General features: G+C 38.3%; 1 protein-coding gene across 2 annotated transcripts in view; it reads right to left on the reverse strand.

The window, feature by feature from the left end:
* Positions 1–2423: 2423 nt before the first annotated feature.
* The window catches only part of Nsun2 (tRNA (cytosine(34)-C(5))-methyltransferase Nsun2), a 56425-nt gene continuing 33905 nt past the window's right edge, over positions 2424–24943 (reverse strand). The window contains exons 12-15 of one of the 2 annotated variants that reach the window (XM_083113499.1): positions 24279–24356; positions 17483–17624; positions 9585–9758; positions 2424–3014 (exon numbers count right to left, since the gene is read on the reverse strand). In XM_083113499.1, the coding sequence (XP_082969625.1) occupies positions 2815–3014; positions 9585–9758; positions 17483–17624; positions 24279–24356 (594 nt within the window). In that variant the 3' untranslated portion in view covers positions 2424–2814. Of the gene's footprint in view, positions 3015–9584; positions 9759–17482; positions 17625–17648; positions 17800–24278; positions 24357–24943 lie in introns of both variants that reach the window. The other variant, XM_083113498.1, reaches the window with a different exon arrangement.

Below are 24943 nucleotides of genomic sequence, written 5' to 3' on the forward strand. Positions count from 1 at the left end.
AATCTAATGGTTTTTTAAATCAACGCTGAATGGAAGTTGCTCGAGGTAACGACATTCACCGTAATCTGCATGTTCCCAGTCAGAATACAATTTTACTCTGGGTAAGGAACTTGAAGGAGACAGCATCATCAATGAAAAGTACACCTGGTAGATATCGTAAGGTTCAAAATCCCGAGAACATCGACCGAGTTCTGATCTCTGTTTTGAGGAGTCATTCAAAAAATGAACCATCCTTATCAACATACTGCGTGAAACTGTCACTCGTGTTATTTTCCTAAAATGCTTTGAGATGTAGTACAACATGTATTAATTCATACTATGGGAATGAGAGACGCCGTAATAGATAATTCAGGTACTCACGTTTTCCACGAAGCTGTTTTAAGTCATTTTCTTTCTATTAATTTCGGTAGCCACTGCCACCATCCTCTACCGAAATTAATACAAAGAAAATTGCTTAAAACAGCTTCACGGAAAACGTTGAGTACCTGAATTAGCATGTATTAAATTTAAATTGACTTCGTTGCATGAAAGAATTTTGTTTCTATTTGTAATTAAAAACTTAAAAACAGTCAGGTAGTTGCCAGACCCTGTATAATGAAGGAAAATGTAACATCCGGGAACATAAAATTGGGGTTTCACTGTATTCTGGATGATTCTATGGCCAACTGCATTGAGTAACTGACTATGTTTTGTAGATGAAGGATCTAGGGAGTGAGTCCTAGTATGGAAATCATCAATTTCATCCTACAATCATTAAACCTCATTCCCACAATTAGCTACAACTGGCAGAAATGCCAAGAAAAATAACAATGCAAATACTTGTATATACTTGATTATTTTTTTTAGTAAGAGCCCCCACATACCAGGTGTGCCGGTTAATAATTCTTAATTTCATCGCTGGATGGCACTGGAAGCAAGAGTTGGTGCACAGTCTCAACTGTTACGCCAGTGTGTTGCCAGGACAGTACCTGTCAAAATGCCGTAGGTGTGCAACCGAGTGTGAGTGCGAGTGATCGTGATATTGGGTGTGTGGGAAACATGTTGACCTTCAAAACAAATAAGGAGCATGTGCATCTTTTAAAGATTCGGTTATGCTTGGCAACTTGAATTCCAGAGTTTCCTGTACATTTGTCTATTCATTTCTCATGGTTGTCAAAGTGTCTTCAATATGAGATATGGTACCCTGTATCTTCCCAAAATCCTCATAAGTCTCTAACTGTAATTTGATACAGGTAAAACTCCTGCTTTTCTTCTTCAATCAAAAGAAAAATGAATGAAAGCCATCGTATCCTTGTGGAAACATACTGTGTCCTAATACAAGATGCATGTGTGCGTTGGTTTCGATGATTCAAAATTGGTGATTTCGACTTGAAAGACAAACATCGCACGGGCCAGCCGAAAAAATTCTAACATGCAGAATTGGAATTGGATGAAGACGATACGCAAACGCAACAACAACTGGCAGAGAAGTTAAATGTTGGTCGCCAAACCATATCTGATCGTCTTCATACCATGGGAAAGATCCAGAAGGCAGGAAAATGGGTAACACATCATCTGAATGACAAACAAATGGAAAAGCGAAAAACGGTGTGTGAAGTGTTGCTTTCTCGGCATGAAAGAAAGTGTATCTTGCATCGGATAGTGACTGGGGACGAAAAATGGATCTACTTCGAGAACCCAAAATGCAAAAAGTCATGGGTTGACCAGGACAACCTTCAACATCGACCGCAAAACCGAATCACTTCGGAAGGAAGACAATGCTGTGCATTTGGTGCAGCGTTTGATGGGATCAGAAGGGTGTGGTGTACCATGAGATTCTGAAACCAGGTGAAACAGTGAATGCTGTTCACTACCGTCAACAACTCGTCAATTTGAACCATGCATTGATCGAAAAATGCCCAGATTGGGGGACAAGATACAGAAAAGTGATTTTGCAGCACGACAGCGAAAGGCGTCAGACACTATGTCTGCATTTGGCTGGGAATTCTTGCCCCACCTGCCATACTCACCAGACTTAGATCTTTCGGACTACCACTTGTTTTTATCGATGTCTCACTCACTTTTCCAGCAACAATTCAACAATTACGAACAATGGCTTGCCGACTGAATCACCTTAAAATGTGAACGATTTTTCTGGAAGGGTATCCACAGTTTGATGGTAAAGCATTTGTTACCTTTCTCCCCAGATACACTTAGTTTTCTTTCGGATCAATTAAGAATTATTAACCAGCACACCTGGTACTTTACCTGTGGGATGCCACTGTGTGCTGTAGCCAACAGAAGTTCACCTTTGCTGATTTATGTGTGTGTTCACATCACCGAAATGTTGTTACTTTATACAGAGAAGTGGACATTCCATACCTCACACTCACTTTAGATTGTCCTTGTACCTGAAATTTACTTTCAATTCATTTACATTTATACTTCATGTTTATTGGTCCAAGTTCACAATACAATAAGTTCTACTTTCTTCACAAAAGTATCACAAGACATTTTAAATCCTCTCCTTGCTTGCCTTTTAAAGTTAAAATAAAAATAGCAGCAATTTTACACTGTATATCCTCGGCATAAAAAATATTATGTGGATGCTCTAAATAAACGCATATTCACATTATAAAAACAAAATGCAGTTTCGATATTCCGTCAACTTACGTGCATTACTGTGAACTATGTTGATAGTAACCAGTTGTTTTTTTTTTTTTTCAGTCTTCTGATTTGTTCCATGTGTAGATCGTGAGGAGCTAAGTTGCATAAATCAGTTTACATGTTGCAGCACTGCACAATCTACATAGAAAACAAAGAGAGACTGGACGTTTACTCCACTTTGACACTCTCTGCAGGTTTCTCACAAGCAGCAGCAGCACCGTTTTCACCTTCAGTCTTTTGAACGGATGCATCTAATGGCTCCTCTTTTAGATCATGCCTGAGGTTATCGTGAACTTCACCACTCTCGTCTCCATCTCCTTTCTCCTCAGATTTCACATCTTCAGCCTTCTCTTTGAACTTGTTTACTTCTGCAAAAGAGCAAAGAAGGCATAAATGCACTATTCATAGATAGGGGACTTGATTTTTTTTTTCAATGTTATCTTTTCTGAAAACCAGTCTTTCTTTGTCATGGATGAATGGTGAAAAATCTTCTTTAGTGACAATACCAAAAGTATTCAGTACATCACACAGTGATCCAGAATGCCAAAAAAATCAGCAAAAACCAGGAGCTCGCTATTTGACTCCTAAATCAATACAAATGTGTAAGATTTGCATTTCTAAGGAATAATTGACACTTTGGGTCCACAGAATTGACCCATGGGATTGTAATTTTTTTTCATCTATTGCAATGTGTGCCTATGGTGACCCTTCTCAGTACATTTCCAGTGAACCCTTCTTATCTCGACCTTCAATCAGCTATGAGTCTTCCATAGTTCCCCTCGCCGTAGAAACACTGCCTACGTAAATTTCACCATACGTGATCTCCTGTGTTTCAGTTTGGTATTTAAACATGTTCTTCTTTTCTCATTTTGATCAGTTGTGAAATACAATAAAGATGTTCAAAATTAATACAATTAGTTTAACCAATAAAGGTATTGTTAATCAAATGCTTTAATATAATTATAATTTGGACTAATGAAGTAACTTTGCTTCTGGGTAATATTTAAACAGCCGAGTCTTCGGGGAAAATTTTACGGAGGATGTTCATAAAAAGTCTTGGGGGGGTGTTAGGGGTTATTGGGGGCATTTGAATTAAGCACTGTTACACTGCACTTCTTCTATATGTATTAAGCATCAGCTGAAAGCAAAATCGGAGACCACCTATTCCCCTAGCATGCGCACACGTGATCACGTTTGATTTAGGATTGCCAGCTGACACATTAACAACGGAGCACATGTTCACAAATAAGCTAAATTTGTCAAAAATAGCAAAAAGTAGCAAAACTTTTCTCCTGTATCGTTTTCACAATACTTTAAAGTATCTTTTGATTCAGAAATCATTGCAGGAAATAGCTATGTTAACTCATGATAGCTCTTGAAATTTCTATTAAAAAATAAAAACACTATATTTTACTTTAATTCAAATATGTGTTCCTTTTCTGTGTATTACTAAGAAGTTGTGAGTCTACCTACCACAATGTTATTGTCCGGCGGAAAAAATATTCCTACAACAAGTCTTAAAAATAAGTACATAATATAGTCCTAAAATTCAATTTTCACAAACCGCCAATTTGAGGTCTGAAAACAAGAACAAATAATTGATTTAGAGAGAAATTCCTCTGGCAGTTTCATGCCCCATTTAGTTGTTTCGAAAAGTCAAAATTTCTATATTTTTTGGCATTCTGGATCACTGTGCATCAGTGAGAAAATATACGTCTCACTGATTTATATTTTAAATCAAAAATGTTGCCGAACATTAAAAACACTAAATGACCGTAAAATGGTATTGTTTCCAAAATGATCACTGCAGAAAAAAAACACATACCGTATTTACGCGTGTATAATGCGCACTTTTTTCCAAAATTTTTGCCCTTCAAAACTGTGGTGCGTATTATACACGGAATAATTCGGACAGCTAAAATTAAATCACGCATTTTTTTTCACTATGTCACTGCGTATAACGTATATATCTACAGATTGCCTTTCTTTAGCAATAATAATTTTAAAAAAATAACTTTTTAATGTGAAATGGCCGTTTTCCATGAGTTGTCACTTAGTAATGGAAAGTTTTGCGACATCGAGAAAAGCAGCACCCGTTCTGGCAGCATTCAAGCACGCACCTCCCGTCACACGGGAGACGTATCAAGCGGTATTTTTCGCGGGAGAAATAACTTCCACAAAAATTGTTTTCGCCTTAGACATGGTCATGAACAGAGATCGGGCGAAAAATACGTTTTTTGCACTCATTCCCTTCAGAAGCACTCTACCGCTCGCAAGTGGGTCTGATCTAAAAATAAACACCAGATCACGCTTCAGTTATTTCCAATAGCACTTGACCTCTGCCCTCCCCTCCCCCAAGCGTACCAATGTTATCCGCAGCCGACGGCTGCTACCCAACATGCCAGGCTTGTTTTGCCATTGTGATTTTGTTTGCTCTTGGATACATGAGAAGAGATCGAATATGCTTCGATGTTATTTTAAATAGACTTTGTAGCGTACAACTTCCGGTAATCGCTTTCATTCAAAACGTATTCTTTGTTCCCTGTAACACTTCCTAAAGAAGTGAAACTGTTATAGATAATCAAAGCCACATAGGCCACCTAAAGATCGTTAACACTCTTAATGCATTTTCATCCAGGTTTCCACAAAAGTTCACTTCGATCTTACTTGCATCATAACTCCCGTTTACCACTTTCTACATTTTCATGACTGTGCCGATGTCCTAATATTTGCCAAAAGTGTTCCGTTGGCAGAGTGACTTCTCCCTCTTTTCTTCTCAGCAAACGTTTAAGGGGGGGGGGGCAATGCCGATTGTCTTCTTGCTCGTGTGTGCACACAGGCTGATTACAGGCAAGGGTGGAAGTGGACCGCTCTTTCTTTCCTTTGACTTCTAAAATGGTCAACCAGTTCTGGATGCATTCTTGAAAACGAACAAAAACCATAGGACAAGTATAAAAAAAATGCCCCCCTACCCAGCTTTCTCCGCCACTGGTCTGCACGGCAATGTAATAATTGCAGAATTCAGGTCCTATTTTTTTCTTTTTTTAATGCTATTGTATTGAAATATTGCCCGTATTATTGTCTGTTGCAAGGTAAAATATAAAGAAAGGGTTTATTCTTTCTTCTTCACATAGCTGATAAAAAGTTCAGCCTTCGACAGTTGCGTTATCTTTGTGTGAAATACGGAGGATTTTCCCTGACCACCTGTTGCTCGAACTTCCAGCCGGTCGCCTTGTTTTTACGCTGCAACTGGCGCCAGTGTTTTGTCTAGCGTCTGCGAAGTTGTCGCTTGTGGATAACAGCAATGACTCATCCAGCGCGAAGGCAAGTCATTGTTTTGTATCTCGCAAAGCTGTTTTGATTTGACGATAACGAAATTCGATCTTCAGAAAGAAAAAGAAGAGTTAAAACAACTTCGTGTTCTGCACCTTTATCTTCAGAACCTCAATGTGTAAGCTGCGAACGATTTTTAAAAAAATGCTCAATGTATAAGCTGACACCGATTATCGTCGATTAACGTGAGAGTAAATAAAGATCTTCCATTTTGATATCTGAAAATGCGCAGGTTTCATAAAGCTTGTTTTGAGTTCATTTTATGCTTTTAGGCTAATCGGGACTAAATATACAGTTTCACTTTAGTGAAATCTAATTCCAAACCAAAGTGATTATCGAGTGCGACACTGTTCAATGTGTCTTAGAATACGCATTGGGTGCAAATAGATTGCAAGTTGCCCGTTTCATTTTTCACGCTGGCTTACAATACAAGTCGAGGAAGAGGAAGGACTGCTCCCTGGAATGGGGGAGGGGGTGAATTAGAAGTTGGTCGAAGGAAGGAAAACGTGACATTTTTACGACGTATTTTACACAGCCTAACCAAAACGAAATTTACAGCCCCTTTTTTTTTGTGCCTAGAAAGGTGAGATCTTCCGAGATATCGTATCTTACCAGTTCATCTTGTAACAGACAATGCTCTAGTAGACCCGTATTAAATCCAACATTCATTCTGCCCGATTATCTCCAAATAATCGTTTTTGGTGCAAATTCCAATAACAACCCCTTCGAAATAACTACCTTTTTCCTGGGAACTATGAAAGGTCGTTGTATCGAGAGTTGACTGTAACAAATATGAAGGTAAAATAATTACGTCAACACTTACAAATAGAAATAATTACTGTATATTTACTGCGCTATTGCGGCTTGACTCACGTAAATAAATAAATAACGTTTACACTTAATTTCGTCATTCACTCCCAGTTACTAATACAAGCAGTCTGAAATGTCCTCACTTCCATCCATCTTGTTCGATATTCCCGTTACCTTAAAACTTTTGATCATCATTTCAACGGAGATGGAGTTCCATGCCTCACGAACCCATTCACAAACAATCGGCAGCGACCCACGTTTCACCCATAGGTTTCACCCTCCCGCTTGATGCGAGTTCATGCTGCCTTGATGTCATCCATCTATTGTAAGCATCACGCACTGCGACCTTGAACGGGTGGTTGATAACTTTGCTCCCTCCTCTCCTATGAAAAGCCCAACATCTGGAAGTTCAAGGTCGCGTGGTGAATGCCAGCTACGAAAGCAAGGAAAATATCGTTTTTATGATCTACTGATCAATTTTAAATGAAATACGTAAATGTTAGTCCGACGCTAAGAAAGCCATTTCTGGAACCTGAATTGTACTGCGCATTATATAAGAGATATATATTTTTGTTGCTTTTCCCCATCAAAAACGAGGGTGCGTATTATACACGCACGCGCATTATACACGCGTAAATACGGTATATACTGATAACCATATTACCAGAGAACTTCATGGAAATCTAAAACATGTACACGAATCACGCACATTGTCTCTCCAAATACTATCCGACCGTATTTTTTCCCCACAGAAACAAATGAAGCATGGGAGGTCAGTTGCTCCATGCGTGAGTTTAGTGAATGCCCATCAGATTTAAATTTGCTGCCAAATGACATATCTAGAGTGACATTGCTGCATTACATTTTGCCAAACTCTTGGTGACACCCAAGAGTAAACCACTTGGAAAATTTAGCAGGTTTTTGGAGAAGATGCAATTCGTATTTCACAAATTAAGGAGTGGTACAACAACTTCAAAATTAAATGCATGTCTGTGGAGAGTGAACAATGTTCCACCAGACCCTCAACATGCCAAAATGGCATGGTGATTGTCACTGTCCAAGAACTTGCAGACGAGGTGAGGATAAGCATTGGTTCAGTACATTTAATTTTGAGTGAGAACTGTGGACAGTGTCCGTGAAATGTGTACCAAAGCTGCTAATAATGGAGCAGAAGCAACTACATTTGGAAGTATTCCATGACATACTGAAATATGCAGAAGGTGACCCCAACTTCGTGAACACCATGATCACTGGTCAGTCGTGGTTTTATGGGTATGACTTGGAAACCAAGGTGCTGTCATCTCATAACATTCATCACGATCAAGGCCAACAAAGGACACCAGGTGCAAAGTCAGTCAAATTGATAGTTTTATTTTGACTCCCATTGGGTGGTGCATCAAGAGGCAAAAACAATACCAAAGAGTACTGAAGGTCCTCTGTTGCCTTTGTGATGCTGTATGGAGAAAATGACTTGACTTGTGGGCAGCAAAAACAATGACAATGCACCTGCACATTCTCATCTAATTCAGGCATTCTTGGCAAACACAACATTCCTCTATTACTTATGTGAAATTTTGTATTTCCACGTTGCACAATTTAATGGTTATATCCTATTAATTTCAAAGAGACTCTGTCTTCATTCACTAAGGGTACGGCATCTGGAATGGAGATGGTACCGCATCACTGCTTTGTTTGTTCCCAGGCAGCGGTAGTTGCAATTTCTCTCGTTCGGTGGAGCTGGCATGTGTATCCTGGTTTGCATCGTCTGCTGTGCTTTCTGCTTTCTGTTGTCAGGTGGCGCTGCCGGGTGGTGGTTGGGGGGGGCAGGGTCTTGCTGCTCGGTGGGATGCAATTCCTGTTCCCCGCTCCAGACCCTATACCCTTAGTGAATGAAGACAGAGTCTTCGAAATTAATAGGATATAACCATTAAATTGTGCAACGTGGGAATCCAAAATTTAAAAATTTCACATAATTCTAAACTGCATTTACCGCATCCATCATGAACATTCCTCTGGTTTGTCACACACACTACTTTCCCAACATACCTCCAAGCTGAAAGGGATGCGATTTAAGTCACTAGAAGGCATTATGCATAACACAAGGGCTCAGATGGACCCTGTTCCCAAATTGATTTTCCAGAAATACTTCTAACAATGACAGGATCCTTGGGAGAAGTGTGTGCAGTCCCACGGAGACTATGCTGAAGGGGAATGGGGTTCTAGACCACCAGGTGAGGATCTGTATTTATTCCCCCATAAATTTATTCAAAAAGTATCTTGACTTTTGGCTGGGAAAAATAAAATTACTCACCTGGAGGTCAGTGTTATTATTATGTCAACAATGGTGAGGGCTGGCAATGCCATATTTTTAGTTGGCCAGTGCATCGGCATTGTTGCACAATTATGTGTGTTTTAGGTAACCTGTCGTGATATATTGCTTCAGTGTGCCTTATAATTGTAAGAACAACCTGGACAACTTCTGATACTGTAATAATATTTTTAACAACCACTGATCTTCTATAAGAAATAACTTGTTACATCTGCAGTGAAATAACACGTCAAGGAGTGCTTTAACAAATGAAAAAGCACACTATTTGTGCTTCTGATGCATGGTGGAAGACAAAGATAAGAGCTCAATTTGAAAACAAGAGGTAATCTCTAAATTAGAAGACACATTTATGTTCAGGAGTGCAGGATCCATAAGAAAAGTAAAAATGTGTACAGCAAAGTTATCAAAAAATGTTGATATTAAATTCATATCAATCACATTATAGATTGTATTATAGTCTTCTTACCAAACTTTGAAATATCTCCACCGCACAAACGCAAGTAATGTATCCTCTCGTTTTTAGGAACATATGCTCGGACAGAGGTCTTTCCCCTCCAACCAACCAGTTCAATTTTCAGGCATTCACTTTCTGGAATTCCAAACCTTTTCTCCCTGTAAAACAGTATACAGCTGCCAGACTCTATAGGAGAGATTGGGAAACAACTTGGCATTAAGAAAACAAAGTTCACCATACAACAGAAATTAAAATGGTTCTCATGTTTTCAACACTATTTCATGTATATTAATAAAAACTTACAGAAAAATAAATTTCAGGAGAATTATAATAAGTTAAAACATGAGAAGATGTTTATATCAACTCACTGATTCACGTGAACACAACTGACAAGAGAAAGTCCAAAAATTTAAGAACAGTGGAGCCTACTGGCATTATAAACTACTAAAAATATTACACACGTGCGTAATACTGAACTTTGCTCTTCAATAAAGAACTGAACTGAATTATTTGATTCATTACCCAAAACAACATAAAAACAATAGAATCTAGATTTTTTACATTATTAGATTTTGCATTTTTACCACATTATGAATTTTTGATTTCTGGTCCCGATAAAGAAAAATGTTAAAACATTTTAGATTACATTGTTAAGTCCTTTAACCAATTGCACCTGTGAAACTATACTAGATTCTTTGTTTATTAAAAATTATAATCTGGGAATCAGATAAATATTTGCAATTATGACAGTTCCCACTGTAGCCAATGAAATGAATAGAACTTCATACAATTAGTTTCTCAGATCAGTGAGAACTTCATTTCAGTATATCAGTATACTAATTTGCTACTGGCAGCATGGATAAAAATCATGATTTTAATTTAAAAAAATCATTTTTCATTCTTTTTATTTAAATAAATTTATTTTTTAAAAAACATGCCTAAAATTGCTTGCACATTTTTCGCCACTGTACACATAGATATATCTTCTTTTTATAGAACGTGTTTTTTTCTGGTAAACAGCCATGTAAAACATTTGAACAGTTTGATTAAAGCAAATAAAAATATATATGGAAATATACATTTCTTCTGCTTCCGATACTGTATATATGATCCTACTACAGAAAAACTATAATAATTTCAGTGAAAATGAAACATTCTGGATGTACTATATAATCATAACTTAAAATATTTTCTATAGTTTTTGTAGCTGAATTTTGGCATTTTTTAAATCATAGTTTGCAAAATATCAGCTGCCATGTTTATTTACAGCTTAATAATAACAGGGTGGCTACAAACAAGCAGAAATGAAATTCCCTGACTTTTCCAGGTTTTCCAGGACAAAATTTAAATTTTTCCCTGACAATTACAAACTAAACTAAATTGATGTTTTTGCAAATGGAAATAATAAACTCATACAGATCCATGTATAGTTTTGTTAAGTACCAATATTATCTTCTATGAAATTGACTTAATTTCTCTATTCTCTATGATTTGAATTCAAACTGCAAAATAGTGAATTTGGAAAATTATTACAATTCACAAGCTAGGGAAGGATTACGGAATGTTGTCATACGCAGTAAGTTTAAAATAAAATACTTGATTATTTTTAAAGTTACGACTAAATGAGATTAGAGTGAAGAGTGATTGATTAAGAAATACAATTTGTGATTTATCAGTCTCCTTATACATTTTCGTTATTATATGTTGATATTTCCCTGAGGTTTGGAACCCTCTGCTTGCAAGAGCCCTGAGTGCAGACTCATTTTTCAATGCATAACGCTACTTTTCTCTTCTCTGTAAAGCAAACAACTTAACTCTTGCATATAAGTGAAACAATTGAATCGAACAAAATAAAGTGTCATATTTCCTTACATTATCAATGGGATTTCTGCTTCAGTACAGTATATCCAAGTGAAGTACTGTAAAACTGACAACATGCAGTTATACCATTAATGCAGACGAAAAGGGTATGTAGGTATTAGAAATTTAACGCAAGCAATTTATAGAATTTCATTGTATAGGTACCTGACTTAGCTAACCACACATTAAAACTGAAACACTAATAATAAAAGCTTCTGAAAGTTCATATGCGAGGGGCATCCTGAAAAATGGTCCCTATACGCAGCACCAGTGGTCGGAGAGCGACACGCACACATGCAGGCAGGAAGAAGTGGCATGTAGCTGTAATCTGGTACAGTTGCAATGCAGCCGTTTTAGGAAAGTTCTAGGTTAAAGATTTCAGCTCTCATACAGTCTCCACCGACTGCGATGTTGCCTACGTGTAGTAATAAGATGTTTGCAGGCTCAGAATTTGGCACAGAGCCACCAGCAATCGTGTGATGTGTGCAGACCAGATATCGTGAATGATAGTATGGTCAGACGATGGTGCAGACAATTCACGAAGGCCAATCGAATGTGCACAACCCCATACAGCTGAGTACACGCGGGTGTTCCATCACTTCAGGTGAGAGATTTTATACCACTTTCTGTACAGCCCTGGCCTTGAATGTACAGACTTTCATCTCTTTGTCTAACTGAAGAGGTCTCTGGCAGGGCAAGGATTTTACAGCTACACTGCGGTAGACATAGTTCCAGACTTTGCTGTCAGGCACATATACCATGGGCAAACAAAATTTAGTGCCATGCTACAACAAATGCCAGAACATCGGTGGTGATTATGCCGAAAATTAGGTTAGGAATCACTGTTACTAATGCAATAACTTATAACTGATATTCTTGTTTTATTTATACCTAATCGGTAGGGACCTTGATATTTTGTTACTTTTTTCAAATTGGTGTATTTTTTTTTACTATAACGTGTTATTTTTTCCAAAATTCACATTTTCATTTTAGAGCATTTTCTGGCAAATATCTGAAATTATACCTTCATGGTGTTTTAAAACTACTGTTTCAAATTGTAAGTCACATGGCTTACGCCTCTTCGTGAGAGTTTGATATCTTGAAAGTTATTTTGGGAAAGTTATTTTCCATACCCCTTTTTTTAATTTTAAGGTATGGATTTTAGATAATGGAAATTTCCAGTATATACTGAAGGGTGCATAATGACCGTAAGTGGCGAGGCACCCAAAAAATTAAAATCAATCAATCTCATGTGATCAATACCGATCTATTATGGCACCAAAAATTGGCATTGTATTTTTTTGACTTGTTAGTGTTACGTTTCCCAAAATTCGCGTTTTTGTTTTAGAACATTTGTCTGCCAAATATACCGAAACTTAATACTCCATTGTGCTTTTAAACTATTATTTAAATTGTAGGTCACATGGTCTAAGTATTTTCGAGACAGTTTGATATGTTGGAACAGATTTTTGAGGAAGTAAAAGTAAATAGCTCGCCTGCACTTTTCCATGAAGGTGTATAGGGGTTTGGAGTTAGGGGCCCACACTTTCTTGATCACGGCTGAAGGTGGGGGTGATGTGATCAGCACCACGCTCCTGGCTACCTTTATCCCTCAAAGTTTCCTCAAGGTACCAGCTTCATATGATGCTGGGTGGTGCCGGAGGAGTTTGAATAGGTGGAAAACATCCCGGTTCTCCCCCGCAGGGGATCTACCCCGGGTCTCTCGCATAGTAGTCAGACGCCCTAACGACTGAGCTCCATTATTACTCGCTCGACAAATGCCGATGGTGCACACTTAGCTTGGTAATTCAAAAATATCTCGTGCGACAAATACTGAAGATGCTGCTCCCGTGTGAAGGTAGATAAGCACTCGATCTCCTGTTAGAACCCTGCCACTTTTACATGATTTAATGTGGTTTTTGGAATTATTCCATGTACGTATAACTCTATAGTTTACTCTTGAATAAAATGTTGGCAAAAGTGCATGTTCTATGTACACAAACATGGCCTAGAAAAGACAAGCATGTTGGATTTCACAAAATTTTTCATTGTTTTAGGACATTTCTTTAAAAAAATTCGCTAAAAACGCCAACAATTCGCATTTTATACCAAATACGCATTATTTCGATATTTCTATCGGGCGAAAAATGTGTCCAGACATCACTGCACATTCGTAAACATAACTTCACAGCAATTACCATTTTTCACGGTTTTGGCGTTTTCGAAAAATCAATGTCCCTACTAACAGACAGGACAGAGAGTGGCGTTAATTTCATTGCAATACTAGTGTTGCAGTAAATTTGAGATTGGGAGCATGCACTTGCCAATTTTTATAATGTTCACCAATGCAGATTTATGTTTCACTTTTTCGTGATAGTATTCAATATACAGCGTGACTGGTAATTAGATGTATTCCCTGAAAGGGGTTAAAGTAGAGACAATTTGCAATAAATTTGACCATATGATACCCCGTTCGAAAATTAGTAGTTTTCGAGATAATCGAATTTCAATTGTTTTTTTTTTAATGACAATTTTCCACATAAAAAGATGAATTGAGAAAAAACTGCTCATTGTATGCCACTTATTTCAGCATTTTCTGATAGACTCTCCCTGAGCTCTTCTTGCGAGTTTACCGGTGTCTTGTCACGTGGCTCCAAATGTAAAAGTCGCAAAGCATCAAATCGATCGCGGGATCGAGCTGGGCAGTCATCATGCTGATAAATCATGTCACGTCTTGTAGCTAGAGGCACATCCTCCAACAACATTGCCATCCCGTTCCTCAAAAAATGTTCATAAGTGATGCCATTTAAGATTTGGGGCAGGAAAAATGGCTCGATCAAATGATGATTGTTGGTTACGCCCATCCATACTTCTTCTGCTTGGGCGTGCGACAGTGGCTGAATGAAAATTATCCAAAGAAATGGATTGGCCGAGGCGGCCCGATTCCCTGGCCGGCTCGATCCCCCGATTTCACACGCCTTGCGACTTTTACACTTGGAGCCACATGACAAGACACCGGTAAACTCCCAAAAAGAGCTCAGGGAGAGGATCTTAACAGCTGGTCAACACATCAAAGACACCATCACATCACGAGTTAAGTGACCAAATGTCCGTAAAAACTGTGTGCCTGCATTCGTAATGGAGGTGCCCACTTTGAGCAAGACGTGTAATGTTCTTTAATTGTATTGTTCATTGATTCCATCAACATGAAGATGAATGAAGTATTATTTCTTGTACACAAATGTGAATGTTAGCAACATTTGTACCTTGTTGGATAGCAGATGTCACAAGGAAGTAATTTAAGTAATTACTTAACATATCCATGCCACATTTCCGAACAGAGTTTCACATTTTTGGCTTATTATTCAACTTTTATGGCACCCAGGACCATGAAATGTTTCCATTTTATAGTTTTTCCATTGAAATTCGGGGGTCGGGCCCCCAAACCCCCTTCTTCGGTTCGGCGTTCTGAATTGTACTGTTGCATGCTCTGATGTTTTAGCTGCAAAACAAAACTTACCCGAAGTAGATTGCTCCCATAGTGCCCGAGTTATAACAATTTACCTCCAAAAATGCAAATTACCTATTTTTCGTTCAAAAAAATCACATTTTGGCTTATTATTCAACTTTTATGGCACCCAAGAACGTGAAACATGTTACGTTCTCTTTAGAAATGTCCATTCTTTGAAAAGAATACTAAAGTTTGCGCCCTCTCCCCAAAATAGCGGACGAAGAAGGGGCAAACTCCAAAGTTTTATGTTTTATCCATTGAAATTCGGGGGTCGTGCCCCCAAGCCCGCTTCCTCGGTCCGGCGTTCTGAATTGTACACGGTTGCATGCTATGATGTTTTAGCTGCAAAACAAAACTTATCCGAAGTAGATTGCTCCCATAACAATTTTCCTCCAAAAATGCAAATTACCTATTTTTCGTAAAAAAAAATAATCACATTTTGGCTTATTATTCAAGTTGTATGCCACCCAAGAACATGAAACATGTTTCACTCTCTTGAGAAATTTCCATTCTTTGAAAAGAATACTAAAGTTCGCGCCTTCTCCCCAAAATAGTGGGAGAAGAGGAGGAAACTCCAGACTTTTATGTTTTTTTTTTCATTGAAATTCTGGGGTCGCGCCCCCCAAACCCCCATTCCTCGGTTCGGCGTTCTGAATTGTACATGGTTGCATGCTCTGATGTTTTAGCTGCAAAACAAAAGTTATCCGAAGAAGTTTGCTCCCATAGTGCCCGAGTTATAACAATTTTCCTTAAAGAGTGTTCGAATTTAAAATTCCCGCCGAAAGAATATCTATCTATCTATCTATCTCTCTCTCTCTCTCTCTCTCTCTCTCTCTCTCTCTCTCTCTCTCTCTCTCTCTCTCTCTCTCTCTCTCTCTCTCTCTCTCCTCCTGCCATCACTGGTTTCTGGCGCCGTGGTGTGCATAAAAGGGGCCTAAAAGTTGAGGCTGAAACTTACGAACGAGATTTCCTGTTCCCGTGCAGAGTTCGATATTAAAAAAAAAAAAAGACGAAATTCCCTGACATTTCCCTGACTTTTTTTGACACCTCAAATTCCCTGACTTTTCCCGGTTTTCCAGGTTTTCCAGGTCTGTCGCCACCCTGAATAATGACAGTACTTGCAGTTTAACATGATTAGTATTTTGATTATTATTATACACAATTTTTTTGCTATTTTTGCCTATAAAAGTTATTGAATTTTAAATCAAGATGTAAGTGTGTTTTCAGTTTACATATTACAATTCATGTCATATGAGCTTCATGTCAACAGTACATGTATTTTGTTCAATTTCTTTTCCTTTCAAAATGTTATGTCTTAGAGCTAATAAACACCATTGAATGATTACAAGATTAATGTCATGGGTTGATGCATAAGTTCGTAGTGTTTTTTTCAGCGCGACAAAAGTATTTTTATTTGATACTAATTTGATATGAACAAAACACATAAATTAATCAGTAATACATTTCCCTTCATTGTCTATGACTGCCAACCAATGCTGAGGCAGTTTTCCAATTCAACGCCTGTAGAAATCAGCTGAATTGGGGGTTAAAGGCGTTGTCAAGTCAAGTATGAAGAGCATTTTCGTCACCAAAGAAGTTTACTTGAAGACTGATTGATTGAGAGCTGAAATGTGGAAATCTGAGGGTGCAAGACCGGGGGAGTAAGGAAGATGTGGAATAACTTCCCAACCGAAAGTGTGCGGTATCCTGAACCTTACCCATGGAATGTAAATGTAATGGTTGCAGTTCTTCACATTTGCTAATTCTCGATTCGACTGATATGGATCCTCGTGGATTAAAGCGTTTAAACTGTCTTCATTAAAGCCCGATGGTCTTCCTGAACGTGGAGAAACGCTTAAGTCAAAAATGCCCTCTTTGTAATGACAAAACCAATATTTTCCCCTGCTTTCCCCATTGGCAAAGCCAATATTTTCCCCTGCTTTCCCCATTGGCATTCTCCCCGTACAAGGGACAAATGTTTCGAGCCACCTCTGCTGCCTTTGCCCCTATGTTAACTTACAGAAGAATATATCGGAAATGTATTTTTCCCCCCACTGGACACTTATTGTTCTCTAGCCCATGTATAACACAGTCTTTCTTCAAATCTGTAAAATTTAATGCATATTCACAAGCACAACAATGCCACACCAATTGATGAACATTAATCACAAGCACAACAATGCCACTCCAATTGATGAACATTAAAGGATAAACTCCTAACACCACAGTGTTGTCATACTAAACACAAATGCTACGAACTTATGCATCAACCTAATACTTTCACGAAAATTGATTTTGATATCTACAAAATTTCTTATGTACATTATTCTATAAATTATTTCTATAAAGTGATAAAAAAATCATCTGATTTAATCAAACCATTTTGGCTACTGCACCCTCATTCCCTCCCTAAACATGAATATTTTTTATTATTGCAGTGAATATGGATTAACTGCAATTTTCATTTCAACAATTTAATACTCACAGTGTGCATTACATTTTGGCATGAATTCTAGAATGTAGATATATTTTTTTTTACCTTCTATAGAATTAAACCGACGCCTCATATCTGGAGTCAGACGATAGAAGTACGGCTCTGAATATCTGCAAACTGTTATAACATCTTGCCGGGTCATTTCCAACCACCTAGAGCCAATGTATGAGGAGATGCAAGATAAACCCTGGAACCAAAACAAAAGAATTACCTATTTCCTGCAGATGTTCCTGGGTCTTGATATCCAACATGTTAATCTCAGGGGGTTGGCAATCGTCGTCATTTGTAAGCAGTGTGACAATATCCTGCTTTGTCACACAAATCAATCGATTCTTCACGAATGGAAGCACGCTACCAATTCCCTACGAATACACATATGAGTAGATAATATATACAACCAATCAATTAATTCAATTTCTACTTGAAATACTTATTAAAATGGCTAAAATTGAAGGTTTTTTTAATGTAGGGGTGATGAGGTGATGCTACAGGGGGTCTACCAAAAAACATCCAAAATTCACCTTTTCTTGACTTCTCTATCATTCCTCTTGACCTTCCCCTCCCCTTTTCTCTTAACATTTATTTAACTTAGGTATACTTGCAAAATTAAGAAAATAAATATTTTTATTCAATGAAAAACCCGTACCACAAAACTGAAGCTGTACTATAACAAGAGATTTAGACTTGCTTTAATTATTAATGCATGTAAAAATTAATTGCTTCAGACTTCATCCTAGATTGGGAATGGACACATTATTTAATAATTTTTTACAAAACTTTAAGCATACAAACAAAGTGAACAAATGTTAACCACAACTCAATTCAATTTCAGATTTCCAAACATTCAATTTTATTAAATCCCAGTACAGGCATATAACAATGAAAGTTCACTATACTGTAACAAAGAGCAAAAATCCTTGACTTTTTTTTTTTTTTACTTTCTTGATCTATCTGGCGATTTCTAGACTTTTTCTTGACATTCTTGACTGGCAGACACCCTGGACTAGTACCAGAAAGTAATTGATTGTATTCAAGGATATAGACTCATATTTTTCATGAGAACACTATATGCACAACGCTAACAGGCAATTTTGCAGCAGAAATAGTCCAAGGGTTATGCATAATAGAGAGCTACTCTACATTGAGGGGCAAGACATGCTTGGCCACCTTTTCACTGGGTGGTCTCATCACTTCCATTTTCTGGATATCGAGATCATAGTCCACAACTAATGCTTTCAAGTAACTACTAACATCAAAACATTGCAGCTCCACCAGAAACGAACAGCTAACACCAACGGCAACAGCACTAATCATTGGCTACATGGTCTCTCTCAGCATGCTTATACATAATTAATACAGTATCTTGGTTTTGTTTTAAGGAAAACTCTGGGCGATTGATTTGGTACAGTTCAAATGGAATATTTAAATTATAACTATTCTTAAATTTACAGTTGCTACAAATATTACAGCACCCATGCTGCCTTAGCTCTAATAACAATAGAAAAATCAAATCAGAACACAGTTATCATTATTAGTTATTGAGAGAATAGCTCAGTGATATGGTAGTCAGCATAACATGCGAGTCTGAATTATGTTTGTGCTCTTCTTTAGTCATTAATACAGGATGAAATAAAAGTAGCTTTCCACAAAGAAATTAGCAATGTACATTTTGGGGGAAAGCGACTTTAATCTCACCCTGTATAGGGCTGGAACAGATTTGGTATCAGTTGATATATGTATATTGTATTGATAAAAATACCAATCTGATATGGCAAACAAATAAATTGTAATTTAGCGTAAAACTCTTGCCATTTTGTTACTACTCTTGATGAATATACGAGGGTTATTTTTTTAAGTAAAGTCAGTTTTGCAATAAAAACGAAGTAATTTACATACACTTCTCCATTTTTCTACATAATTTCCTTGCCAGTTTAAACATTTATCATAACTAACTACAAGTTTTTGGATACCCTCCTCATAGAACTCTGCCGCCTGTGATGGTAGCCAGTTACTCATGGTCGTTTTCACTTCATCAGTGTCTAGACGCTTGCTGCCCAGGAAGGTCTTCAGATGGCGGAAGAGGTGGTAGTTGCTAGATGCAAGGTCTGGACTGTATAGCAGATGATCGAATACCTCCCAGCCAAAAGATTCGATCAGATCTTGAGTTTGAGTTGCAGCATGTGATCTTGCAATGTCATGAATCAGTACGACACCGGCTGACAGCATTCCACACCGTTTGTTCTGGATTGCTCGACGAAGATTGCTTAGGGTCTCACAGTAGGAAGCTGAGTTAATTGTTGTTCCTTGCGGCAAAAGGTCCACTAACAAAACACCCTGCCTGTCCAAAAACACAGCTGCCATGATCTTGCGCTTTGAATGGCAATGATGTGTCGCCACTCCATCGATTGTTGTTTAGACTCAGGAGTCACGTGGGACACCCATGTCTCATCTTCTGTAACGATTTGACTCAAAAACTCATCACCTTCCTCATTGTAGAGGGTCAAAAATGTTACACACTTATGAAGAAGTGAAATCGACCGTGAACAACTGGCTATCATCACAGGTGGCAGAGTTCTAAACGACCATGAGCTACTGGCTATCATCACAGGTGGCAAGAGTTCTATAAGGAGGGTATCCAAAAACTCATAGTTCGTTACGATAAATGTTTAAACCGGCAAGAAAATTATGTAGAAAAATAGAGAACTGTATGTAAATTCAGAAAATAAATTTAGTTTTTATTGCAAAACTGAATTACTTAAAAAATAACCCTCGTAGATTTATAATTCATAAGGTCAGGTTTTGTAAATTAAGAATCTGAACCTGCAATTTCTGTTTCAAAGGTAAAAATTATGGCAGTTACCTAGTTATAGACATTAATTAAAGAGGTTAATTAATTTGTAATTTTTTGCTGGATTGGTAGATTATAGGTTTCAATATCCTTAATTTTATATCAACACTTCATTGGTATTTGCAAAATATTTTGTATCAGCTCATCCCTAGTTCAAGCTAATGCTACATTAATAAAATAGAAAATTTGCCAAGAGAAATTTTCAAAGTCCTGCAGTTTCATGATCATAAAATGACGACACTTGAATTATGATTCTGAAACTGATATACCTCTTACATTTATACATTGACAAATTAACAAGAGACATGAATATTTCTTTTTTTGACAAAAGTGAAATCTGTAATAACACACTGTAATGTTCATTTTCATGTTTCTGAAATGTTCAAGGTATGTTTTCCTACCATGTCTTGTCATGAAATAATGCAAAATGGAACCACAAAATAAACTCTTAAACACAAAATTTAGAGTTTATTTTCTGACACAACACTTCCTGAAGCCTTAATTACCCCGCAAATAATGCAAATTCACAGAAAATTGATTAATTTTGTTGTAAAAATCTGAGAAGGAAAAATTAACTAACTCCTTTAGGCAGCAATAAAGTTAATACTCTGGTAACTTCATAAATGTGCTATTAGAATGGAAATTATATTTTGTGTAGTAAGTGTAGTTTTTAAATCAAACTTCTTGATCTTTTATTCACCATAAATATTTGGTTCAATTCTAAAATTAATAGCCTGTTAGAAAAAGGACACACATATATCATGGTCAGAACCCTTACGAAAAGAACTATTTCTCCATACTGTCAATCACTGTTAAGGCATTTGCCATATCGGAAAATAAGATTTTGCAGACCCTCATCAAAGAAATGTACCTTCCGAGTCTTTGTCATGCATACAAGTTTCCTTGTACCCTACATTTTGTTGTTTGTTCATTGAGCATGCACAGTTATGGATAACGTATGGCCTAGTCACAGATCGATTGTGTGCTGGCAGTATGTGTATGTTTGCTCCAAGAGCCACACACATTCAAGACATTCGAAAGGGAGTGGGGAATCAAATTCATAAATCTGATTTCTGAATGATAGGACCGTGCGACTGAGTGATGGTATGGTTATGAGATGGTTTTACTTTTACTGATGGAATCAAAAGTAAAGTATGGAAGTTGCTCTGCATGTAAATAGCTGATTTCTACAACAAGGGTCAACTAAAATCTGTCTCAGTCTGAAAAGTGTATTAACAACTAAATAGTTTATGCTGTAAGGATAAATTTGATACAAATACAGTAAAACCTCGTTAATCCGGACTAATAGGGGGATTAGTTCACCAGTTTAACGAAAGTCCAGATTTACTGAAATAACCTGAAAGAACAGTAGAAAGTGCATTAAAACTCAGTTTATAGCAACAAAACAAGTTTATTATGGTGTATTTAAAGGGCATAGGCCTAAATACACTATACAGTACAGTAAAATATAAAGCAATACTGTACATACGCGACACCCATACTATGATGATGTGCCTGACAGACCTGGCTCTGCATTGTACATACATAGTACATGTCTATATTCTGTTGGGACAGTTTAGAATTTATTCCTTCACTTTTTTTTTCTTTTGCCTGTTCGAATTAAGTTAAGTCCGGCTCATCGGGGTCAGGATTAACGAGGTTTTACTGTACATCGCTACTTCGAACAGGCCACCCCAACTTACTTTCTGAATAATCCCTCATAATTATGAACATTATTATTCACAAGTAAAAGAAAATTAAACAAGTGGGGAAAAAAACACTACTAACACTTTACTGGTTATATTAAGCTATTTTGAACTGAACTTTCAACAAAAACTTAAGAAATAACACTTGTTCTAATGCCACTACAAAATAAAATCGATGAAGTTAAAAGTTTCATAAAATGGAGCACAATAAAAGATACTGCTATGCTTTTATCCTACTTTTGCTTTATCAGGAAAGTCTGTGTAAAGGAAAACAAAACTTGTAAATAAAGTAATGACATTATTTCGGCAATACTTCTGCATTCACGTTCAAATTTCAAAGCAACTTTTATTTCCTGGTCCTTATAGCAGCACTGGAAGTCTGAAACTGCATTTTTTAAACATTTGTGTGGCATTTTCTCCGATCTTCACACAAAACTTTTATCGCACATCATTGATCAAAATTGAGCTCTTCTATCTTTTGTGACACACAACAAATAAACCAATTCATGAAATGCCGCAATAACTATTGCTGCCCGCAACTTGCAATTTGTACTAACAGTCGATGAGATGTTTATGTAGCCTTTTCCCTGACCAATAAGCCTGCAGCATTCAAGTACAACCTTAGTGACAATGAAGTTCGACCAGTCACAAATATATGAGTGTGTTGTGAAAGAAGGAGAACACATGCATATGCTGAACATATTTTATTCAGCAGGCTACATGGAACAAAGGAAAACATAAATTTCCGCTGCAACGCAGCAATGTATGGTGTCCACACAAAATAAAACATTTTCGTCCATCTACACGTGACATTGAAGTTCGACCACTGTTCGAGGGGATCCTGTTTACCATGGTGTGACGCCACCCCGTCGGCGAATAACTGTGGCAATGCATCGGGGCATGCTGCGGACGAGTCGTTCAAGGTATTCCACATTGATGCGGTGCCATTCCTCCTGCAGGCAGGCGATAAGAGCAGCCACTGTCATGGGTTCCCTCTGTTGCACACGTTGCTTAAGAACACGCCACACATTCTCAATGGGCGAGAGGTCGGGACTCGATGGTGGCCATGGCAGAGTTCGCACGTGATGACAAGTCAACCATTCTCTTGTCAGCCGCGCTGTATGAGGCCTGGCATTGTCGTATTGAAAGATGAGACGCCGCCTGTGGAACAGGTGCCTTCGCACTGTGGGAAGATGCCGCTGCAGTATGCGTGTATAGGCATGTGCATTCACAATGCCCTCACAGACGTGTAGTGGGCTAACCCCAGATGCCGTCATGCATCCCCATACCATCACTGACGCAGGTTTCTGTACCCGACGTGCATAACATTTTGCTTCATTCTGTTCCTCCTTCCGACAAGTGACTGTTTTCCATATTTTCCCTTACACAACATTGAAAATGGATTCGTCCGTCCACAAAACCCTTTTCCACTGCCGAAATGTCCATCCCCGGTACATTAGTGCCCACCGTAGTCGATTGCCTTTGTTCAACATGGAAAGGAAGGGTTTACGTTTCGCCTTGTACACTCTGTAACCGCATCGCTGTAGGTAACGGCGAATGGTTCTGGTTGACACCTCAATGTGAAAGTGTTCTCGTGTCCACAGTCGTAATTCGGCCACAGAAACATGATTGTTGGTCTGGATATAGTGCCTAAATATCCGTAGGTCACGCACGCTCAGCAGGCGTTTTCGACTGGGGGCCTTACCTGGCTCTGTAGTACCCGTATTTTGGTGGTGTTTGATGATGCAGTGGACGGTTGACTTGGGTAAGTTCAGTTGGCGCCCTATTTCCCGTTCACTGAGTCCATCCCGTTGCAACTCCACCACTCTTCTCCTCACGGTGTTGTCAATAGGTTTGCCCCTGGCCATGGTGATGATGCACTGCGGTTCCTCGGTGCACAGCACGCTCTTATATACGGCGGACTCCCTTATCGTGTCCGTGACGTCATGCTTCCGTCGAATGCGCCACTATCTGGAATTTACCGTATGGGTCTGGTGCCTGGTCGAAGTTCAATGTCACACGTATAGTTCCCCGTTTTCGTTCTTTACGTGACCTTGGGTGCAACATGCTGGGATCACGATTCTTGCCTGCTCACACGCCTCCTCTTACACACATGCGTCACTTCTGCGGGTCACCCATTCCACCGCCTATGCCTCTGTGCATTTAATCACGTATTCCTTTCTGGTCGAACTTCATTGTCACCAAGGTTGTAGGTGTGCAATGTTGATAATCTCATTACTTTCTTATTTACAGACCTCATAGTGCCATGATTATATAATGAACTCACCTCTTGAGCTAAGCGAAAATCACATGTCACTCCCTTGTTATCACAACGTACAAAACATCTTACGCCAGTGTTGATCAGCTGTAAAAGAGAAGGAAAGTTTCGAATCAAAGCTCAATTACTACAAAACTCAGCAACATTATGAAAGTTAATAAAATTACAAAACAGAAATTAAATATCTACATCAATCTTAGTTGTCTTATCATGATGGATGTGGTAAACACAGTTTAAAATTACTTACGTGAAATTTTGAAATTCCTTCCGAGTTGCACAATTTAATGGTTAAATCCTATTAATTTCATTCACTAAGGGTACAGCGTCTGGAGCGGGGATGGTACCTCGTCACTGCTTCGTTTGTGACCGGGCAGCGGTAGTTGCAATTTCTCCCGTTTGGTAGAGCTGGTGTGTGAATCCTGGTTTGTCGTCTGCTGTGCTTTTTGTTTCCTGTTGTCAGGTGGCGCTGCCGAGTGGTGGTTGGGGGGCTGGGCCGTTCTGCTCGGTGCGGTGTAATTCCTGCTCCCCATGTAGCTGGAAGGGGGTCGAGTATGCACACTGCATCTTTTCTTTTCCTGGTCTGGGATCTTATTGAGGACAGGGTGCCAGGTCGGGTGTGTCTGTCAATTGTCCAGGTTCAGTGCTGGTTTCTGTTGGATGATGGAATGGGTTTC

The sequence above is a fragment of the Lepisma saccharinum genome, chromosome 27, assembly GCF_977018435.1.
Source record: "Lepisma saccharinum chromosome 27, izLepSacc3.1, whole genome shotgun sequence".
NCBI lineage: Eukaryota > Metazoa > Arthropoda > Insecta > Zygentoma > Lepismatidae > Lepisma > Lepisma saccharinum.